This window comes from Gallinula chloropus (assembly GCF_964237585.1).
Source record: "Gallinula chloropus genome assembly, chromosome: 5".
Classification (NCBI taxonomy): domain Eukaryota; kingdom Metazoa; phylum Chordata; class Aves; order Gruiformes; family Rallidae; genus Gallinula; species Gallinula chloropus.
Window position 1 is genome coordinate 278,432 of NC_140090.1, and position 21,406 is coordinate 299,837.

A 21,406-nucleotide genomic window follows, 5' to 3' on the forward strand; every position below is an offset into this window, starting at 1 on the left:
CTGCAACATGTTGCCATCCCTGATGTTGCTGCCTCACTGTGAAAGGTGAATTTGAATGAGGCCTTCAGGCCTGGAAAGGAAAATTTATCTTGAACCTGGCCATCCTTAGTCAGTTAACCACAACCTCTCCTGGGCTGATACAGATGATAACTTGATTTCACAAGAGTGAAGGGGACAACAGGAAGATGCAGTGGCTCTTTCCCAGCAAATCAGTAGCTGCTGTATCCCCAAGACAACACCTGAGGTACCACACAACCACTGAGAAGAGTTTGGTGGATGAGCTGTCAGAAGGATGAGGAGTTGGCTGGTTGCCTGTGTTCAGAAAGTTGCAGTTAGTGGCTCAAAGTCTTAAGTGGAAACCAGTAATGAGTGGTGTCCTTTAACAGTCTGTGCCGTGACCAAAGCTGTTTAATATCTTCATCAGTGACAATCAGTGGCATTGAGTAGTGCAACCCTCAGTAAGTTTGCAGGTGACAGCAGGCCGAGGGGTGCTTTTGGTTTGTTCAAAGGAAGGGGTGCCATCTGAGGGGTGCTGGCGTGCTCGAGGAGAGGGCCAGCTCATCAACTTCAGAGGGGGCAAGCACAAGGTCAGGGCAGGCCCCAGTCAGTACAGAATGGGGAATGAATGGATTGAGGTCAGTCCTGTGAGGAAGGACTTTGGAATGTTGGTAGATAAAAAATCTGTCAGCACTGTGTGGCTGCAGCTCAGAGGGTATTCTGGGATGCATGACAAGGCTTGTGGCCAGCAGGCTGAGGAGGTGATTCTCCCTTCAGTTCTCGTGGAGGACTGTGTCCTGGTACAAGGAGGGAAATGGTCAGTGTGGGTCCAGGGCAGGGCCACAACTGTGATCAGAGGGCTGGAACACTCCTGTGAAGAAAGGCTGAGAGCAATGGGTTTGTTCGTCCTGGAGAAGAGAAGATGTGGCGGTGGGAGGAGGCTGTATAGGGCGGTCGTAAAACAGATGGAGAGGGACTTCTTGCCAGGGCCTGCAGTGACAGGGCAAGGGACATAGTTTCTAACTGAAAGATGGCAGGTTTAGATTGGATGTGAAGAGGAAATTCTTCGCTGAGAGAGTGTTGAGATGCTGGAACAGAGAAGCTGTGTACGTCCCAGCCCTGAAGTGCTGGACAAGGTTTTGAGCAACCTGATCTAGTGGAAGGTGTCCTTACACATGGCACAGGGTTGGAGCTACGTGATCTCTAAAGATTCCTTCCAACCCAAACCATTCTATGATTCTGTATTCCTGGGACAGCCCTAATTAATGCTTTGATGGTCATCTACAGTGGCCATTTACTCCATGGTGTCTGGCATGGATACAAATAGTAACAAAAGTGAAGAGCAACTTTGCTTCAGTTACCCAGGGTAGCTTGTGTTGCCACTGCTCTCAGACCGAGTAGATGCTGTGTAAACACTGCAGAATTGCCAGTTTAGATATGTTAATTCTGACCAAGATGTAAACCCCTCATCTCATTGCTCTGATTAATCTGTGATTGAAGTGAACAATGCTTAGATGAAAAAATCTGCCTCTGCAAAGGTATTGCTGTTTTCCTGGAGAATGTGTTTTGCTAAGGTAGTGTTTCGTTTATGAAACAGAAGTGATAAGTCTAACTGTTAAACCTTTTTTTTCAGATATTTTTGTTGAAAGTAGATGAAATGGCGACACTGATTCACACTTTAGCAGATCATGGTGATGATGTCAACTGCTGTGCCTTCTCAGCATCGTGCTTGGCTACTTGTTCCTTGGACAAAACCGTTCGAGTTTATTCTTTAAGCAGCTTTGGTGAACTTCCATACTCGCCTTTAAAAGGTCACACCTACGCTGTCCACTGCTGCTGCTTCTCCCCGTCCGGGCACCTTTTAGCTTCCTGCTCGACAGACGGCACCACCATGGTGTGGGACGCTCGGGATGGTCGGAGAGTGGCGGTGCTGGAGCAGCCCAGCGGCAGCCCCGTTAGAGTCTGCCGATTCTCTCCTGAGTCCACCTATCTGGCGTCAGGGGCAGCAGATGGGAGTGTAGTCCTTTGGAACGTGCAGTCATTGAGACTCTACAGGTGAGTGCCACATAGCTCCTTACAGCCTTGCTTGCGATGACAGGTCAGTAGTGTGCACAGCGTACAGGACTGGCAGACTGACACCACTGATACCATGAAGAAACGGGATCAGAAGTTAGAAGACCAAAAGTTTGTCAGTAGGAGAGGGAGAGGAGCTGAGGGTTTTTTTAATTAATGCAAACTCAAGAAGCTTGAATTTTTAATAAGTTCTCTTTAATCTAAATTGTATTTAATGTTTTTAAGCTCGTGGAAGTGTTGTCATTCACTGGACAAGGGGCAGCGGGTGCAAGCTGGAGCGCAGGAAGTTCCGTGTGAACATAAGGAGAAACCTTGTCACTGTGAGGGTGATAGAGCCCTGGGCCAGGCTGCCCAGAGAGGCTGGGGAGTCTCCTTCTCTGGAGACATCAAAAACCCACATGGATGTGTTCTGTGGGATTCAGTCTGGGTGATCATGCTCTGACAGGGGGTGGGACTGGATGATCTTTAGAGGTCCCTTCCACCTCCTGATGTTCTGTGATTTAACATGAAACCAGGGTGTATTGCATACCGTGTGCATCTAAGTTTCTAAACAGTGGGCTAACAAACTATGATACGTAATACACAACTACTGGAGCCTGACTCTGCTGTGTGCCTTGTACTACCACAGACATCATGGGTTTTAATGAAGTATTTAATCACAAGGCTGTTTGGAGTCCAGGAAGATCTTAGAAGCTTGATAGGAATCAAGCAGTCAGAGAGTTTGGAAACTGTTGGCATATTCTGATGACAGGGAAAACCCCAGAAATATTAAAAGTGATTTCTTAAAAGTATGAGATACTAATATATGCAGTGGTGCATGTTTGAGACTGTCAGTGTTTAACCCATCTGGGAACTGAAACAACCACACAGCCATTTACTCACTCACTCTCCCGCTCCCAGTGGGATGGGGAAGAGAATTGGAAATGGAAAAAAATTTAAAATCTTATGGGTTGAGATAAAGAAGGTAATAATAATAGAATCAACAGAAGCAGTGATGCCCAGCACAACTCACCACCCAGGACCAGTGCTTAGCTAGAATATCTCTTTGGCCAGTCTGGGGCAGCTGTCCTGGCCATGTGCTTGTTCTATTTTGGTGTTTCCATTTTAAAGAAACAAAAAAGAACTTGAATATTCCAGTTGTGGCCCTTTCACTTCACACTTAAAAATTAATTTCAAACTGTTAACATGCCAACAGTTATCAACTTAATTTTAATTGTATATATATTTTGGGAGCTGATGATACTGTCATGTGTAATTGCATTTAGAAAAGCACACCTGTCCCATTTTCTTAAAGCTGAGATCAGTATTCCTTAGAAATTACCAAGGTACTTAAAAATTATATCAGGGGATTTTAGTTAATCATCTGATGTTAGTCTGTGGTCCTGTTGCAACAGTTGATTGTGTTGATGCTAAAACAGAGAACACCTTTTACCACACTGATACATCACTGGACTAAATATACAGGTGGTGAGCAAGGTGTCCAGTTGCTCATTATCAGCTCAGCTGTTGTAATTGTCCATTCAGGTTGTGAAGATGGCTGTGGGAACACATGAAAGCAAGTTAACATGTATTTCTTGGTGCTATGTCCTCTTCAGTAGTTACTATACTTGTGTCTGGCCTCAAAATTTCCATGCACACTCCCAATACATACTGCTCCTCATTCCACTCCATGTTTTCAGCGCAGAATCCACAGGTCTTGTGTGAAAGAAGGAAAGCGTTAAATGCTGCAGTAAGGAGAAGGGATTGCACATAGGAAAATAGGAAGCAGTATGGTGTGTTTGATAGTCTTAGTGACACAATTAAGTCAATGCCTTTTTGGAGGTCCAGGGTCTGATCAGAGGCTCTCAGGGAAGGTCATTGCCTTGTTGTCTGTGGCATGAAGTTTGACACTCTGGCAGCAAATAAATTTCTGTCAGCGAAGGATAATGAGCAGCTCTTCACAAAATGCAGTTCAGAGTAAATAAGATGGAGCTAGCGAGGGTGTCCCTGCACGTGGCAGGGGGGTTGGGACTAGGTGGTCTCTGAGGAACCTTCCAGCCCAAACCATTAAAGATTTTATGAAGAATGACATTTCTTGCTGCTGGACTGTTGCTTGTGGCTGTGGTTATTGTCTTGTGCTTAAAGATACAACTGTGCATGCTGGGCTCTGTCAGAAGGAGCAAGACTCTTGGAATTGGCTTTAGGTTACTACTACTGCTACCAGATGCCTTAAAGAATGTCGACTCCACTTCCTGAGGATTGACCATCTGTATCTGCTAGGCTTTTTATATTAAGATCAGTTTTACAAAGTGCTTTGGCTGACTTAGTTAAAATACAGAAAACCTTTGTTTTGGACATTGTTTTCTCTTGTAGTCCAAAATTAACCCCAATGCCATAAATCACAGAGCATTCTACTCAGCTACAGCTTATGATAGAGGTCAGTAGGTGTTCTGTTTTGTCTTTAAAAACAACAGAGAAATTTTGAAGTCTTTTTCCCGTTCTTTGTGTACATGTAAATCTGTGTTATGATAGTTGTGTATTTATATGTGACTTCTAACGTTTATCCTGCAGTAGAATTTTAACTGCATTGTGCTTTTCAAACGGTAAGTCCATGCAGATTGTTTTTAGTTTGAGAACTGTTTCGTCACTCAGTTCTGAGTTACTGCCTTGGGGTGCTGCTCTCTCAGGGTTTTGCTCCCGCAGTCGAAGAGCAGCAGGTCCTGGTGCCTGCAGCTGTGCTTATTTTGCATCTTATTCAGCAGTTGATGTGAGTTTCTCTCCCTTGCCTTACCAAGTTCCCAAGTACAGAACTTGGAACACTTTGGGTTACTGTGTCAGACTGCATTTGAGATCACCTCCTCAAAAGTGACTTGTTCTAAATGGAAATCCTGTCTGCTCTTGCTTTTCAGGTCTGGGAATGTTAAAGATGGTTCTTTGGTGGCTTGTGCATTTTCTCCTAATGGAAATTTCTTTGTCACTGGATCATCGTCTGGTGATTTAACCATTTGGGATGATAAAATGAGATGCCTGCATAATGAAAAAGCACATGATCTTGGCGTTACCTGCTGTGATATTTCTTCACAGCCAATTTCTGGTTAGTTGACTCATCAGGGAAAGAACATGGGAAAAAAGTACTTCATTTTTCTGTAGCTCTTTTTGTCATCAGTACACAGATAGAAACGACATTGGGAAGAGCTGATGTTTTAGGATGCTCTAAATATTCTTAACTAAAGCTGTAGTTGATGACAACAAAGAATGTATTGTGTCACAAGCAAGGTGATTAGCATGTTTACGATAGCTCTCAGTAGCTAATTACCCTGTGAGGGTCTTGGAAGTGAAGTCTGTCTCCTGGGGCTGCAAAGGGTGTTAGAAGATGCAGGGCTTGATTATGTTCCCACTTGAGTCTCCTACTTTGGTTCCCCAGGAAGCAGGACTGGGTTAAAGCAGTGCAGAGAACTGCACAGAGAACAATCAGCTGAGTGCTGGAGGTGTGAGATGTGAACACGTGGACTCTTTCCTGGCACCTGGCTTGCTCAGTTGGGGGGACTGTGTCCCACCAAGATGTGGTGCTGTTGATACCTCACAGCATTTTTAGCTGATCTCACTGTATAAGCTGCATTTCAGTTTTGTCATTGTGTGATTAGGCTCAATAAGACCTTGCTGATTTCTTTTGAGAATGAAACCTGATATTCTTGTATATATCTGTGCACTGAGATCAAGCCCAAGGTGTGTATAGTGTGTGGGGTCCTTTCCCAGGGCTGCACTGTGTGTTATGCTCAGGTTCTGATTTCACATCTGTAATGCTTTCAGTGGAACTGACATCAGTAGAACCTGTGTTTCTCTCTATGCAAAACCATATTTAAACTTCCTGCTGTCTCAGAGGAACCTTTTCATTTGTGTGTACAGGCTCTTAAAAGTACTGATGTGGTTTAACCCCCCTGAGCAGCCCAGCCCCACGCAGCCGCTCGCTCGCTCGCTCCCCTGGCCTTGGGATGGCGACAGAATCGAAACCTCCTGGGCTGGGATGAAGAGAGTTCACTGGGTAAAGCAGAAGCTGCATGTGCAGGCAAAGCCCAGCCAGGAATTCACTCCCCTCATCATGGCAGGCAGGTTCAGCCATCCCCAGGGCAGCAGGGCCTGGGGAGACAAATGCCATCGCTGCCGGTGTCACGGCCTCCCTCCTTCCCCCACTGTTCCTGCTGAGCACGAGGCCATCTGGTCTGGGAGAACCTGTTGGTCAGTGGGGTCGGCTGTCCCAGCTGTGCCCTCCCAGCTCCTTGTGCCCTCCCAGCTCCTTGTGCCCTTCTCCTGGTCACTGGTGGGGCAGGGTGAGCAGAGGAGAGCCCTTGAGGCCGTGTGAGCGCTGCTCAGCAGTGACTAAGGCATCTCTGTGTCAGCAGCAGGCTTTGGGTCTCAAACACAAAATACACCACCATAGGAGCTACCATCCCAGCCCAAACCAGTACAATTGTGTCATGACACAGACTTTTTCCATAATTGTGTGGGAATGCTGAAGAAGTGCAGGTCTAAGCTCACACAGCTTGTATCGTGGGAAGAAATAGTTGTACAAACAAGAAATATTTCTGTTTGAAACAACCTGGTAGAAGTTAATTGAATTACAAGGAAGTGTGATAACCAGACAACCAAATACTGGAAATAACTGTAAATCCCTACACTGGATTTTTTTTAGCTGATTTACAATAATTCCTAACTTTATATAAGCCATATGTTACTGAAAGTCAACATTTTTTCCCTTCTTGTGTGTTGCTGTTAATCAACAAGGACTGAAATTGTGATTATGGGCAGATTTTACTCAAAATGCACACAAGCAGTGTTTATCCAGCACAATTAAAGACAATTGTAGATGGGGACTCTCTTTACGTGCTTAACACAGACAAAAATCAGTACTGGAGTTTCTGCTTGGTTCTTCAGCTTTAGCCTGGTTGTATGAGATGATTCTCCTGCCTTTAAACTAGATTCAGTCACTGTTGCATCAGCAGCTCATCAGAGCAGTGTCAGTGCTGTGCAGGCTGTCCCATCTGACTGCAAGGTCCAGGGCTGCCCTCCTTCTGCAGAAGTAGATTTCAGTGAGATGCAGAGCGATACTGGTAACAATCTGGAGGTCTTGCTGAACTTTCCTAGTGAACCTCAGCACAAGACAGTGTTGTGCTTCTCCAGGTTATCCCAGAGAGCTCCGTGTCCAACAGTCACACTCTATTACAAGTTGGTAACTTGTCAGACAGTGCAAAGCCTGGGCTTGGTGGCAGAACTGGAGCTTCCAAGTAGTGTGTTCCCAAGAACATGCTCTTCTGCAGCAGGGTGCCTGTGCATGCTGCCCACCTCTCCAAGGCCCAGATCTTACACTGCTAAACCCTTGTGAAGTGATGTGTTTCAGTGTTTGGCAGCTCTGAGATTAAGGCCTAAGATCCTCCACAGGCACAGTGGCTCTGATTGTTCCTGTGAACAAACAGGTCTGTGTGTGCTAGGATTTTATTGTGATAACCACATGAAATTAAAATATACTTTATGTAGTGGAAATACAGAGATAGAAATCCCAGGGGTTATTTTGACACTTCTGGTAACTACAGAGCTGGAAAGATGAGCCCTCAAAATGCCTGTTGGGACTTTCTGAGTTCCAGCCTTAATCCTGGTGATTCCTGTAGAATTCTGAGGCTTGGTACTGGCAGAGGCAGCGCCACTGAAGGGCTGATGTGGTGACCTGTGCCAGCCTGCTGTGCCAGCACAGTGCAGGAGAGAAAAAGTGTGGCACAGGACTTCATGAAAAAATTAATAATGGGCTTAAAAAACACAATTAGAATGGAACCATGGTGATTGTTGGTGTTCCCTGAATAAAGAGGGGAAAGCTGTAAAACTGTTACTTTTGTGTTTCATCATTGATGCAGTGTTTCTCGAGTGGTTGGCTGGACTGAAGTCATCATGAAACATCACTTAGTTTTTAAAAATGAAAAGTTAAACATGTAAAATTATGAAAATAGCCTGTCAGATACTCTCAAACTGTATACAGGCATATGTGGTTACCTTTGAGAACTACTGAACTGTCGAAGAAATGGATGTAACACTGTAATTTAGGTTAAAATCTCGATAGAGGAATCAAATATTTACCATCAAGAAAACTTAAAATATGAGCCCAATGCTGGTCTTTGTCTACTTTTTCAGGAAACAGTATAACAGTGATACCTGTTTCTTACTTCTGAATGATTTTAGAGCTTCTGCAGTTACTTTTATCAATACTTCTTAACGCAGTATTGAGATTAAGTAAATTTAGCATGTTCCAGCGTAAGAATGCTGATGTAGTGTACTGATAAGCTGTTGTTTTCAGTGCTTCTGATTCCCATTAATATATTTGAATTTTATCAGATGGTGAACATGGATTGAGATACTTCCAGATGGCTTCTTGTGGTCAAGATAATCAGATCAAGCTCTGGTTTATTTTGTTTGCAGATTTCTTAGGTGTGTATAGTAATTATTCTTCATATTCCAATGTCTCATTTTTCATATTCCAAATGGTGTAGGGTTCTTCTCACTTTTCAGTACATCTTGGCCCTTGAGTGAGAGCTGGATAAATGGAAACACTGCTGGCTGCTGCTTACAACTGCAGTGTAGGTGTGTGACTGCTTTGTAGGGACCAGGCAGGTGGCCCAGAACGTCTCCACTCGGTATAAAGTGCTGTAAAGATGAGTACTGTGTGTACTGATACACATATAACTATCCATCGCTGTTAGACACGCGAAGGCTGTCAGTGAAGGAGTCAGAGATGTTACAATTCAGTTACCTCTGTGATCTTTGATCCTCCTTGTCATGGACAGCGTGTGGCAGGGTCAGATATTGGGTACACCAGAGCAGCTCGTCTTGCACCGTGTCAGATGTGTCCATATGTAATCATTTGCTCTTTGTATTTTTAGGTGTTGAACTAAAATACAAATGGACATTGAATGGACATTCTGCCCCAGTTCTGGCTTGTGCATTTTCTGACGATGGGCACATGTTAGTGTCAGGGTAAGCAGTATTTTACTCCTTTGAGTTCCATGCAGGTGGCTGTCCAGGGTCACGATTTAGTTTTGTAAAATGGTTGGAAAGAGTTGGAAGGTTCAGATTCAGTTTCCAGTAATTAAGGAATAGCTCTGTGACCTCCAAAATTACTGAAGTGCCTTTCCAGTCAGCCTGTGCCTTGTGGGTGATGGAGTTTGAAATCTAGGATGTTGCAAACTCTGTTCTCTTGAGTATTGTGATGAGATTTGTCATTTCCTGGCTTTTGAGGCATATGTGGCCTTCCATGTGGGTACTCTGGTATTTATTAAAATTGCACTCTTACTGTCTCTTTGGGGTACTGTTTAGGATTTCATCTCATGCACTTTCAGGAACTTTTACATATCCTGAGATATACAGAAGAATGGTTAAGACCCAGAATTAATCATGACCCATCAGTTAGAGACTAATATTAATTACTAACCTTTGTTAGAGGACAGTAAGGGAGTTGCCAGTGTCATTGCAAGGTCACTCCATTACCTTTAGAGACTCTGGAGGGTGGAGGTGACGGGAGGAGTCCTGGTGACTGATAACTGGAGGGGCACAGATGTCAGCCTGACTCCAGGAAGGGGATCCAGGGAGCCACAGGCTGTCAGCCTAGTGCTGTCTCCAGCAAGGTGATGAGCAGATCTTCCAGTGCCCTTGGAAGCTGCCAAAGCAACCAGCTGGTTACTGGGGCTTTCTTGAGGGATCCAGCTATGGAAAGAGGAGATGACAAGTAAGAGGTAATAACTTATGTTTTAATGAGCATTAATGACTATGCTTTCATTCTCTGCACTTCTCATGAAAAGTGCTTAATCACTTCTAAGTGTCAACTTGAAGTAACAAATACAATGCTTCCACTCTAAATTCTAATTGTCTTTTTTTACAAAGTGTTTCTAAACTGAAATGGAACAGCTGATGTCTGGCAGAGGAAAAGGACTGCACTAGCCAACAAATAAACTTAAACCCGAGAGACAGTAGCTTGCTTTGTCATTTTACTTTCTATTATTTTCATGGGGGTCTTTTTTGGTATTTGGAGATGATTGTGAATGTTTGTGATCTAGAGCTACTTTATTTTCCATTAGACACACAGAGTATATTTTTTGCTTATGCTGACATGAAATGTCTGTCTCATGAAGTCTTGAGGGAGCAGCACTGTCACAATAGATGACTGCACAGTTTGTATTTCATGAAATGTTTTATGTATTCCTTGTATTGCACCACTGTATTTTAGGAACTGTAGGGCACTGCTTTCTCAAGCTTGCTTTGCAAATGAAAAAAGTTCAAAAGTAAATAGGAGTGCTGAGAGTAGATCTCAGAGAGCCAGATTCTGTGCACAAGCCTTACGGATGCTGCCTGTGAAGTTGTAAAAAAGGAGGTAGGGTGTGGAAAATGGGGAGCAGTGAGAGCAGGATCCAGTTTGTGCAAGGACGGTGCAAATCATCTGCGTCCAGAGTTGCCATGGAAATAGAGTTCTCCTATTTAACTGCTGTTTCTTACATCATGCTCAAGGTACAGCTGTTCAGTGTTGGTTTAAGGTGGGCATGGGTATAGGGGGTTTGGATGTCTTAAGCTCTTATAAAGTGGTGTTAAATAAGCTCTTTGTTTGTGGAAAAGGGTTTTCTTTCTTCTTCTTAATTAAAAATAATTTCTGTTTACCTTTCTGCATCATTTTAATGTTGTTGTGTTTGGTTTTTTAAAAGGTCTGTGGACAAGTGTGTGTTAATACATGAAACTGTAAGTACAGCATAGTGCAAGGTCATTCACTGGGATGTTGTCTTCAAGTGTCAGCACTGCTTCTGTACTGTCTTAGCAATGTAAAGAAATGTTGAATAACAGGAATATACAAACTCAAAATACTTACTTTGCATTTGGGAGGACGGGGGAGGGATTTGAGGAAAAAATGTCTCTTGAGAATTGATCAGTCTTTCTCAATTTTAAATTTACATTTCTTCGAGGGTGCTGTTACCTGATTTCTCTACAGGAGAGGAGTACTCAGTGAATTCCATACTAGGATGTTACCTTGCTGTTGCACTGGGAAGGTTTTTTATTATCCTAAATTTATCTTAGCTTCCAAAGAAAGAAGGACTGTAGGTTTTGACATGAAATTGAGAATGGTCATCGTGTGTATATATATATATATATATATATATTCTTTAGGTAATTATATAGAAAATGCACAGAAAATAGAAGCATAATAGAACAAGTTTATGCTCAAGACAATGTTCTTTAAAACATGTTGTTTAGGTGTTTTCTGTAATACATCCTCCATGGTTCACATGTAAGAGGTATTCACTGTTACTACTCTATAGTATTTAGTAATAAGGAAGGATGAGCAAATTTTCAGCTTCTCCAGCTTGCTGTACACATACAATTGTCCTGATAAAATTTTTCAATTATTGTTAAAGTTTTTCACCAAAATGGCTGATTTGATACCTTCCCAGTTTTGTCCCAGTTAGTGCTTTGTTGTGTAGGTGTGTAAGAGGATCCCTTCATTTTTAGAACCCCAGAAAACTGAACTATGCAGAAGAACACAGCGTCAGCATTCCTTAATGCTGTTTGTCAGATTTTGTGGCCTTAAGTTTTTACCAGATGAGACAATCACTTCTACAGCTGTTGAGGACAAGTAGCAGAAATAAACCTTTGGGGGAAGGAGGGAGATTTCAACCCAAAATAGGGCACTTTGCCCATGATGGGCTGCTCAGAGAGCTGGAGTGCTGACTGATCCGTTAGTGATTCAAAACAATTTGCTCTTCACTTCTCCATTCTAATCTGTACCTGTCAAAGAAATACTGCCTTTCATAAGAAGGAAAATCTCTCAAAATGTAAGTTAAAGCTGTGTGGGAAAATCGGGTTTTCAGTGGTGTTTATTGGCCAGACAGGACACCCTCCAGTGTGGGTAGTTACTGGCCCAACTGGGGGGCTGTAGCATGATGTCCCCCTGAACTTCAGGTGCCACATCGCTTTTGGTCCTTTCTAAACCTACACTTGTAGAAGAAATTACTTTATTCCCATGAGCCACCAGCCAAGTGGATGTAATGACTTGAGTTGTTGTTCCTGGCATTGCTGTGTGCAAAGCTCCACGCTGGCTGATGCTGGAGGGCTCTGGGGAGCTGAGGAGAGGGGCTGCAGGCAGGACATCCCAGCTGTGCTGCTGACTGCTGCTGGTCAGCGTCCGCACAGTTGTGTACCTTCCATCACCTTCCAAGCAGCAAGGTTGTTCCTTACCTTGAAAGTATGTAAATGAGTGAACATTCTTTGTATTCTCTGAGATTCAAAATCACAAATACTCTTTTGCAGAGTACTGGCAATACCCTCTATACCTTGTCTCAGCATACCAGGTAAGAATCAGCATCATTTTGTTTTAACTAAATGAAAGACATTGAATCCTTTTGTGTGACTGTTCACTCTTTTATTTGTATTTGCAGATATGTTACAACTTGTGCCTTTGCACCACACAGTCCCTTACTGGCCACAGGCTCCATGGATAAAACCGTGAACATATGGCGGTTTGACCACGAGCAGCCCTGTGCAGGTGAGTGTGTGAAATACCTGTAGTCACTGGTTTATCGTTAAAGCACAGGAATGTTGAACACCTGAAGATGCAAAACCCCCCACTTTTTCTTAGATCCAGTTAGTTTGTAACCTCAGGATTATGTGCATGTTATTTACCTTTCCTCTGAATGGATCTTACTGATGTCCTGCAGAGGTACTGTGTTTTTTAAAGACACACTCAAGTCTGCTGCTGATCATCACCATTTCTTTCTCTGAACAGCTTCTAAGGGATGACTGTTATTCCCACAGCACTGAAAGACTTTCAACAGAGTGTCACTGGCGATGAGTTATATGCTAATTGTCAACAAGAAATACAGCTTACCCATTATTGTAGGTGAAGAGAACAGGATAATTAGTGTTATGAAATATATCAGCACCTAAAGTATGTGGAACAAGGGTACATATCTCTCTGCTTGAAGCACAAGAGTAAGTCTGGACTTGGGTCTGCTTTGGTGTGCTAACACTTTTCTGCCCTTTAGTCCCTCAGGAGTGTAGGGAAGAGAGAGGTTAAATCCCTCTCAACTTTGAGAATCGATAGGTAAAAGAGAAACCCAAATTATTGTCCCCCACTGAAGTGATGTCAAATAAGCGTTTCTTTGATGACCTGTTGGGGAAGGTGTGGTACTGAGAGTATGGGAAAGTCAGCATTCACTGCTGCCATTGTTCCTAGAGCTGGAGGTTTTTCACTGTTGTTTGTTTGTCGTTTTTGGGGGGTAGGGTGGGTGGGTATGTTGTTTGGGTTTTTTTTTTTAACTGTCTTGCATCTCTCCTTTCCAAAGGAAATGCTGTAGAAAATGACTGTAAGGTGGCTGTTGAGGACTGGTCAGAGGATGATGTTTCAGCCTGGCTTTGTGCACAAGACTTGGCAGACTTGGTTGGGGTTTTCAAAATGAATAACATTGATGGCAAGGAGCTGCTGAATCTTACTAAAGAAAGCCTGACTCATGAGTTAAAAATTGGTAAGAGCATAGAAACCCAAATAGTTTTTAATGTTTAGTGTATGTGTGAAATGTGGGGATGAAAGCAAGTTGGGAGATCCATACATGGATTTTTTTCCCCTGAAATGCATTTTTATTTCCTTATGAGGGAAAAGCCCCTGTTGTCACATTATCCACAATCCATTTTTTTGGGTGTTTGCTTGTACCACAGTGGCAATTTTGAAATAAGAAGCTTCAGGATGGTGAGCTACACCTGAACTTTCTGATTCCAAGTTTTCTGTTCATTGTGATGAATTAGGTGCTGGCATGTGGCCAGGGTGAGATCAAGTGTAACCAGAAGCTGAAGCAGGTATGAAAACACTGAAAAATACAGGTTTACTTTTAGCAGTTGGTATTCTTCACTGTAAGAACTCTGCTCCCTTGTTTGGTTGGGTTTTTAAACTATGTGTGTGTGCGTGGTGCTGGTCTGCATCAGACCAGTCTGATCTCTGCCTGTCAACCAGCTTTGTTGAATTCCAGAAGAATTCAGTCTCAGGGAGACTGAGTCTGAGTTTTGGAAAGCCACCCCTTCTGTTTGAGGCAGCAGAGGAACTGGGGGTTAAGGCCAGTCTGCTTGGCAGCCTCAGACAGGCTAGAGCCATTGTTTCCCTGGAACTCTGTTGTGTGAACTCCTTCAGTACAGCAGATGGAAAATTAACCAGAGGAAGTACTGTTTACCACTGCAGGATGGGAAGAAAACATTGTGACACATTACAGTTGCAGTTTTTTGGATATAAAACCATTTTTGAAAAGGAGATGCGTTTAATGCTGCTCCAAGATGAAGAGTACTGATATCTGGGATGCATTTCCAGTCTTGCCAGGGTATAATTGTAGTGCAGCAGTTTACAGAACGATAAAATTGCTTTTCTCTTCGTCAGATTTCTTTTTTCCTCTTCTGCTCACAATTAAGTTGGGAAGAGCAGCTGCTGTGTCCAACACAGGCACAGCTCTCAGATTCACAGCTGTTGTATATTCTCAGTCAGTAGGTAATAGTAGTCTAACCAGATCAAGATACTCAGCCTTTGCTCTCTAGAGATGATGGCAGAGCCCTTCGGTCAGTTCAGCAGTCCTGTGCAGTGCTGAGGGCCGGTGAGAAGTCTCATGCATTGTGATGAAGGAGCTCAGGCCTTGGAAGCAGGGTTGAGGTCTGTGTGTGTCATGAGGGCTTCAGTATGTCTGACCCAGGGTTTTTTAGTGTTTATCGTCATCTTGGATGGTCCACAGTGAGGGTTTTCAAATTTTTTTTAGAAATGGGTAGTTGGGAGCAAAAGACGTTTTAGGGGTTTATTGCTACTCTGGGAGTGAGAGTGCACTTAGTTCATTATCAGTGTGAGGCACTGTTCTGGGGAGGGGAATGCCAGCATACAATTGTAAGAAAAAGTTATTTCCCTTTGTATGCAGGCTGCTTGCACAAGCATGACCTGAGCACTGAGGGGCTGCACGCCCAAGGTCTTACCTTTAATGAAATCAGAGCATGCAACAATGAAGTGTCATTTGCAGGCAGTGTGCAAACACCTTGTTGTTTTGCTGCATTATTTGAAGACAGCAAAGTCAGTGTCTTCACTTTATCCACTTGAGTACCTCAGATCTAAACAGCCCGAAAGAAAACAAGGCAGCAAGGGACAGTGCCTGACGACTGGAGGATAGTCAGTATCACTCCAGTCTTTAAAAAGGGCAAGAAGGAGGATCCTAGCAACTACAGGCCAGTCAGCCTCACCTCTGTCCCCAAAAAGGTAATGGAACAACTTGTTCTGGATGCCATCTCCAAGCAATTGGAAGAGATGAAAGTTATGAGGAGCAGTCAGCATGGATTCACCAAGGGGAGATTGTGCTTGACCAATCTCATAGCCTTCTATGTCATCACCGGCTGGGTGGATGGAGGGAGAGCAGTGGATGTCATCTACCTTGACTTCAGCAGGGCCTTTGATACTGTCTCCCATGACACCCTGATAGCACAGCTGAGAAAGCATGGGATGGATGAGTGGACAGTGAGGTGGGTTGAGAACTGGCTGTCGGACCAAGCCCAGAGGGTGGTGATCAGTGGAGCAGAGTCTGACTGGAGGCCTGTTACTAGCGGTGTTCCCCAGGGCTCAGTGTTGGGTCCAGTCCTGTTTAATATCTTCATTGAAGACCTTGATGAGGGAATAGCATCCACCCTCAGCAAGTACCTGATGATACAGAGCTGGGAGGAGTGGCTGACACGCAGGAACACTGCGCTGCCATCCAGAGAGACCTGGACAGGCTGGAGAGCTGGGCAGGGAGAAACCAGATGAGGTTCAACAAAAGGAAGTGTAGAGTCTTGCACCTGGGGAGGAATAACTGTCTGTATCAGTATAGGCTGGGGGATGACCTGCTGGAGAAGAGCTCAGTGGAGAAGGACCTGGGGGTCCTGGTAGATGACAGGTTGCCCATGAGCCAGCAGTGTGCCCTGGTGGCTGAGAGAGACAATGGGATCCTGGGGGGCATCAGGAGGAGTGTGGGCAGCAGGTCAAAGGAGGTGATCCTCCCCCTCTACTCTGCCCTGGTCAGGCCCCACCTGGAGTGGTGTGTCCAGTGCTGGGCTCCCTGGGGTAAAAAAGACAGGGATCTCCTGGAGAGAGTCCAGAGGAGGGACACAGAGATGATGAAGGGCCTGGAGCATCTCCCTTGTGAGGAAAGGCTGAGCTGGGGTTGTTCAGTCTAGAGAAAAGAAGTCTAAGGGGGGACCTAATTAATGTTTATAAATATCTGAAGTATGGGATGCAGGGGGAATGGGCAGCCCCTTTTCAGTGTCTGTGGTGACAGGACAAGGGGCAGTGGCTGCAAATTGGAGTGCAGGAGGTTCCACACCAACATGTGGAAGAACTTTTACCCAGTGAGGGTGAGGGAGCCCTGGGACAGGCTGCCCAGGGGGTGTGGAGTCTCCTTCTCTGGACACCGACCTGTGCAATACGAGCTGGGGAGCTGCTTTGGCAGGGGGGTTGGACCCGATGATCTTTCGAGGTCCCTTCCAACCCCTAAAATTCTGTGATTCTGTGATTTGTTCTTGTTTTAGATCAGGAGGACATTAATCTTTTGACCAGCACAGGTTCAGGCATTCTCCAGCCATCGGTTTGCCAGCCCTAGGACACGCTGTGCGGCAGGAATAGGGCAGGGCAGTGCTGCACAGAACCCTTCCCCTTGCCTCGGTGCCCTCTGCAGACCTGCTGAGACTTGTGCGCAGGGCCAGTGCTGCTGAAGATAGTAGATGGAGTGTGCTGGGTGAAGTGTGGGCCCTTGAGGGACACACGTGCTAATTAACGCAAGACTCTTTGCCTGCTCTGTGCTGTCGCTTCATGTGTGAATGCTTTCCAGAGTCTCTAGGCCTGCGCAGTAAGATCCTCCAGAAGATCGACGGTCTGAGGAGGAACATGAGCTCTCTGCCTGCCCCTGATGAGTTCTTATGCCCCATAACAAGGGAGGTTATGAAGGATCCTGTCATTGCAGCAGGTATGGCTTTACATGGCTTCTTTGACTCAGATGGGTGACAGGTGTGGTAACACAAGAATGGGTGTAGTTGATCAGCTGCAGAGAGATTAAACTATTCAAAAAGCAGCTGTTGCAACAGAACACAATTGTGGTAAGTGTTTTGTTTGCCAATACAGCTCCCATACAGAGAAAAATACTGTATCAAGCAAACGGTTTGCTTAGTGTCTGCTCTGCTGATGAGGCTGTGTCCTTTTTTTCATTGTACTTCCTTTATGTGCCTTTGGAAATAAGGTTACAAGACCAATCAGTAAGTGCAAAAGGGAATTGTGCACAGAGGTGGGGGGGGGACACAAAAAAAAACCCAACTTCCCCCCCCCCCCAGAAACAAACAAACAAAAAACCCCACCACCCCAGGCTCATCACTACACAGCACACGCTGGATGTGGCATTTAAAAGCTCCTGTGGAATGAGATTCATATACAGTCAGGAAGACCTTGGGCCCGTGCTATGAGAGCCAGTAGATGTTATGTATGTAAAAGTTTATAAAGAACTAGTGCTTTATAGTTCTAATCCTGGGGACAGGGGGAGGGAGGCATAAGGCCAGCAGTAGTCCAGTGTATTTTTTTAATGCCCTGTAACCACTGACGGTACAGCTTTGAAGTGTCAGGCCTGAAAACTGAACCATTCAAGATATGAAAACATGTACTACCTGCTGGAGTGGTAAGCAGAGACTGGGGCTGGAGCTCCTGGACCAGCAGCAGCAGGACAGCCTGGCCTTGCCTGTTCTATATATTTTTTTGAAAAGGACACATAGTTTTGCAGCAGGATGATGGTGTTGAAAAGCTGAGATGTGCTGGCAGTCTTTTTTTTTTTTTTTTTCCACAACCAACCATTTTTAAAGTGAAACTGTTGGCCACCTTTTAACATTAAACATTCACCGTGGGGTGTGTGTTTCAGTTACAGTATTTGCTCGCTAGGAACGCTGCCATTCCTTACAGCACACAGCTGTGCTGGAACATGGGATTCCTCTGCCTTTCAGCACACGGGATGTAGGTGGGGTTTCCTCACGCTGCTTTTTTGGGTGGTGTTTTTAAAATATAAGTAAGTTGCTAGCAACAGAAACACTGGTGACTGTCTCAGGAGAAGGGGCAGTGTGTGGCCAGCCAGTTGAGGACAGTGCAGTTGTGTGTCTGTATCGCTGAGTGCTGTGTCCCTGCGTGGCCCTGCAGAGCTGCAGCAGGACACGGTCCCTGGCTCTGGGATCGGGCGGCTCTGTAGGGTCACACTGGGTGGGTCTGAGCTTGGTGAGTAACTAGTGGCAGCCAGCAGGTGTTTTGTTTGGCCTGGTAAGAGGCAGCCTTTCTGCTGCTCTGCTATGTGGACATTAAGAGAAAACAAAAGACAGGTAGGCTGCCAACCTGCACATTGCTTCCTTTTACTCAAGGGAGTGGCCTGAATCTTTTCCCCATGAAGGACTGGCTTGTAGTACAGAGGAAGGAACTGGGGGTGTAGCCCTGTGTTGGATGCAGGTAGGTATCACCTCAGCCAGGTGTTCTGGATGACCGCCCTTATACCAGGGTGGAACGAGGGAAGCAGGGAGTGGAAGGGAGATGCAGCTTATGCCTCTAGTTCTCTTCTGCAAGTCAGAGCCTGTTTTGTTACTGACCCTAAGAGTCTGAGCTCCTGAGAGGTGCTGAGGGCTTGGCTGGCCCAATGAGCACCCAGAGCAGTCATCACGGAGCTATGCTGAAAGGCTGGTTGAACACGTGCCGAATGTATTTTGGTGCTTTACAAGCAGCTGGAACCATGAAGTGAGTTTGAGCTGAAAAAAAGGTGAAAAGTATTTTAAACAATTACTCAAGAACTTCAGCTCCAGCTAGCTAACTGTGACAGGTCCTTTTTACAGCACTGCACTGAGTTTTAGCTGTACTATGTCTCATTCCTTAACCACAAGTGACATGGGAAGCTGTCACCCGTTGCCACTTGTGCCTGTTCCTCACCAGTTCCTGCATGAGCCACAGCTCAATCCCATGATCTCATCACAATGATCCATGGGCTGGGGACAGGCTGGCATCACTCTGCCACTGCCAGACCCGAGGCAGAGTCCCTGCTCCCTCCAGCACCACAACCACCCTTTCTGAGAGCCCTCAATCCTCTGTGACCCATGGTGTCCTCACCCCACACAACCCTCGGTGAAGGGCTCAGGCACAGCTGCAAGGAAACATAATGCAGCTTTATGGGAGTCGGTGAACTGCTGCAGCTGCCACTGAGACACTTGCAGCACTTTCTGAAATAGCTTCCAGGAATCAGCCTGCTGAGCACACTGAATTTCAAAGTTGAGCCAAATTCTTATTTTGCTCCCACTCTATGAAGTGTTGATGCCTTTAACCAGCTGATCTGAAACAAAATGCCTGAGTTTGTGGGGACGCTTTCACAGAACATGTAATTTTTCTATATCTCAATTTGCCTGTTTGGAAATAGTCTTTTACATCCCTTGTAAATTTAAATAGCTAAAATCTGTACTGCGTAACAGTTCTCAAGCATCTGTAATAAAAGCTTTTGCTGGTGGTTTCTTTGTAGATGGCTATTCATACGAAAAGGAAGCAATAGAAAACTGGATCAGCAATAAAAGACGATCTAGTCCCATGACAAATCTTCCTCTCCCCTCTCTGATGCTCACACCAAACAGGACACTAAAAATGGCTATCAGTCGCTGGCTAGAGACTCAGCAGAAATGAGTTACGAAAAACACCCCCCCAAAACACTGAGTTTTTAAGTTGTTGGTTAAAAATAATTTAAATTGTATGTAAAGGAAATAATTGTATCAGAAACAAACAGGAAGAAAACAAAATGTGTTTCTATTCTAAGGCTGTGGCTGTCATTTAAGTGCTCCCAGGAAATCACTGAAGAACGTTTCAGTTATTGATAATTTTACTTTAAAGCGTTTCTGTTTAAGAAATAAAGTTTTCATGCTCACAGTTTTTCAAGTAGAAGTTTTCTTAAAATTTTCACATTTATGACTTCTGAGTCTTGATTTTTGCCAAGATTGTCTTTCAGGAGGTTGGACACAGTGATGTGTATAATCTGTATTTCTTCTAATTGAAAAAAATAAAAGTGTCTTTTGTACTTACTGTCCCTGTAACCATCAGCGACCGCAGCTCAGCCCACGGGTATATTAATAATCTTTATTTTGTATGGAAAAAATACAGTAGCTGTGCAAAAATAGAACTACAGGACAAGACTAATATAGGACTTGTACAAAATATCAAAGAAACAATAAATAAGCTGAAGCATAATGATGCAAACTCAAAAAGAATTCGTAAGAATGGGTATGGCTGTTCGCAATGTACATAAAACACTGTGTACAAACAACACTGAGCAGTGGCTGTGTGAAGTTGACCACTCCAACCCAATTGCACTCAGAGGAATGTCACTGCATCTCTATTTTCAGAACGTTCTTCCCCCTGTAAAACCTCATTTCCTCCAGAAAGCTTCATCCTGTCCTGCAGCTGCACATCTGCTTTTCCTCAAACTTCCATCTTATCAAGGTCTTGGTTTCCCATAAAGACACTTACCCAGCATCTCGCTGCTGTACCTTTTTCACAAATAAATCATTTTGCTTTAAGATAGCACCCAGAGGTGATTAGATAAACTATATAAAGTGCGGTTATTGTTAATATGCAATAATACCGTGTGCTTCAGTGCAATAACCAATATGGTCAAAGCCTCTCAATACACATGCAAAGGTTGCTGTTTATTTTACTGGAGTAGTTCTAGTTACTAAAAGTAATTGTATTTACATGTCAAAACATGGCTGCTTGTAGTTTACTCATACACAAATATTTATGCTTCCTAAATGTACATCATGCAATCCAAATTAGATCCCACTAGAAAAGTGATAAAATACTATCTCTGATTAAAAAACCCAGCACAGCCATATACAGCTCTGAGTGTTACGCAGCAGGAATCTCCTAACACTGGTCTGAGAAAAAGCACTTAAGCGTTATAGAGGCACGATTGTTACAGAAGTCGTGAGATGGAATAGAACCAAAAGCCAAAGCCCTACAGAAAAGGAAGGTCCTATTTAATGGTAGCACATGATGGACAGGATTTCTCTGCTTGAGGTCCATGTGTGATGGACTCATGACCCCAGCTGACTCTTTTCTACGCAGATTTGCTATTCCAGTTACTTCAACTGTCCTGTGATGGTAGGAAGAGTTTAAAGTGGTTGTATCCCATTAAGTACTGGCCAACATGGACTGAAACTCACAAGCGACCAGCCCATCAGTATTTTGTGTACAACACCCTATGATGTCATGAGCTAAGTTATACAACCCTGTAAATACACA

The 21,406-nt window shown here is 44.3% G+C and overlaps 1 protein-coding gene across 1 annotated transcript; it reads left to right on the top strand.

The window, feature by feature from the left end:
• Nucleotides 1–1,651: 1,651 nt before the first annotated feature.
• WDSUB1 (WD repeat, sterile alpha motif and U-box domain containing 1) lies at nucleotides 1,652–21,085 on the top strand. Its single transcript, XM_084265347.1, has 10 exons — nucleotides 1,652–2,052; nucleotides 4,959–5,143; nucleotides 8,428–8,520; nucleotides 8,973–9,066; nucleotides 10,782–10,815; nucleotides 12,379–12,419; nucleotides 12,507–12,613; nucleotides 13,413–13,592; nucleotides 16,944–17,078; nucleotides 19,638–21,085. Exons 1-10 carry the CDS (start codon nucleotides 1,655–1,657, stop codon nucleotides 19,793–19,795), a joined length of 1,425 nt encoding a protein of 474 aa, XP_084121473.1. The 5' UTR covers nucleotides 1,652–1,654; the 3' UTR covers nucleotides 19,796–21,085.
• The last annotated feature ends 321 nt before the right edge of the window (nucleotides 21,086–21,406 follow it).

What these genes read in the sequence shown, in the direction of transcription:
- WDSUB1 (XM_084265347.1), top strand. Translation starts at nt 1,655, where the DNA reads ATGGCGACACTGATTCACACTTTAGCAGATCATGGTGATGATGTCAAC. An exon ending in TTTGTTTGCAGATTTCTTAG is followed by an intron (nt 8,521 to 8,972) that starts GTGTGTATAGTA and finishes TTGTATTTTTAG; the next exon opens with GTGTTGAACTAAAATACAAA. An exon ending in CCACGAGCAGCCCTGTGCAG is followed by an intron (nt 12,614 to 13,412) that starts GTGAGTGTGTGA and finishes TCCTTTCCAAAG; the next exon opens with GAAATGCTGTAGAAAATGAC.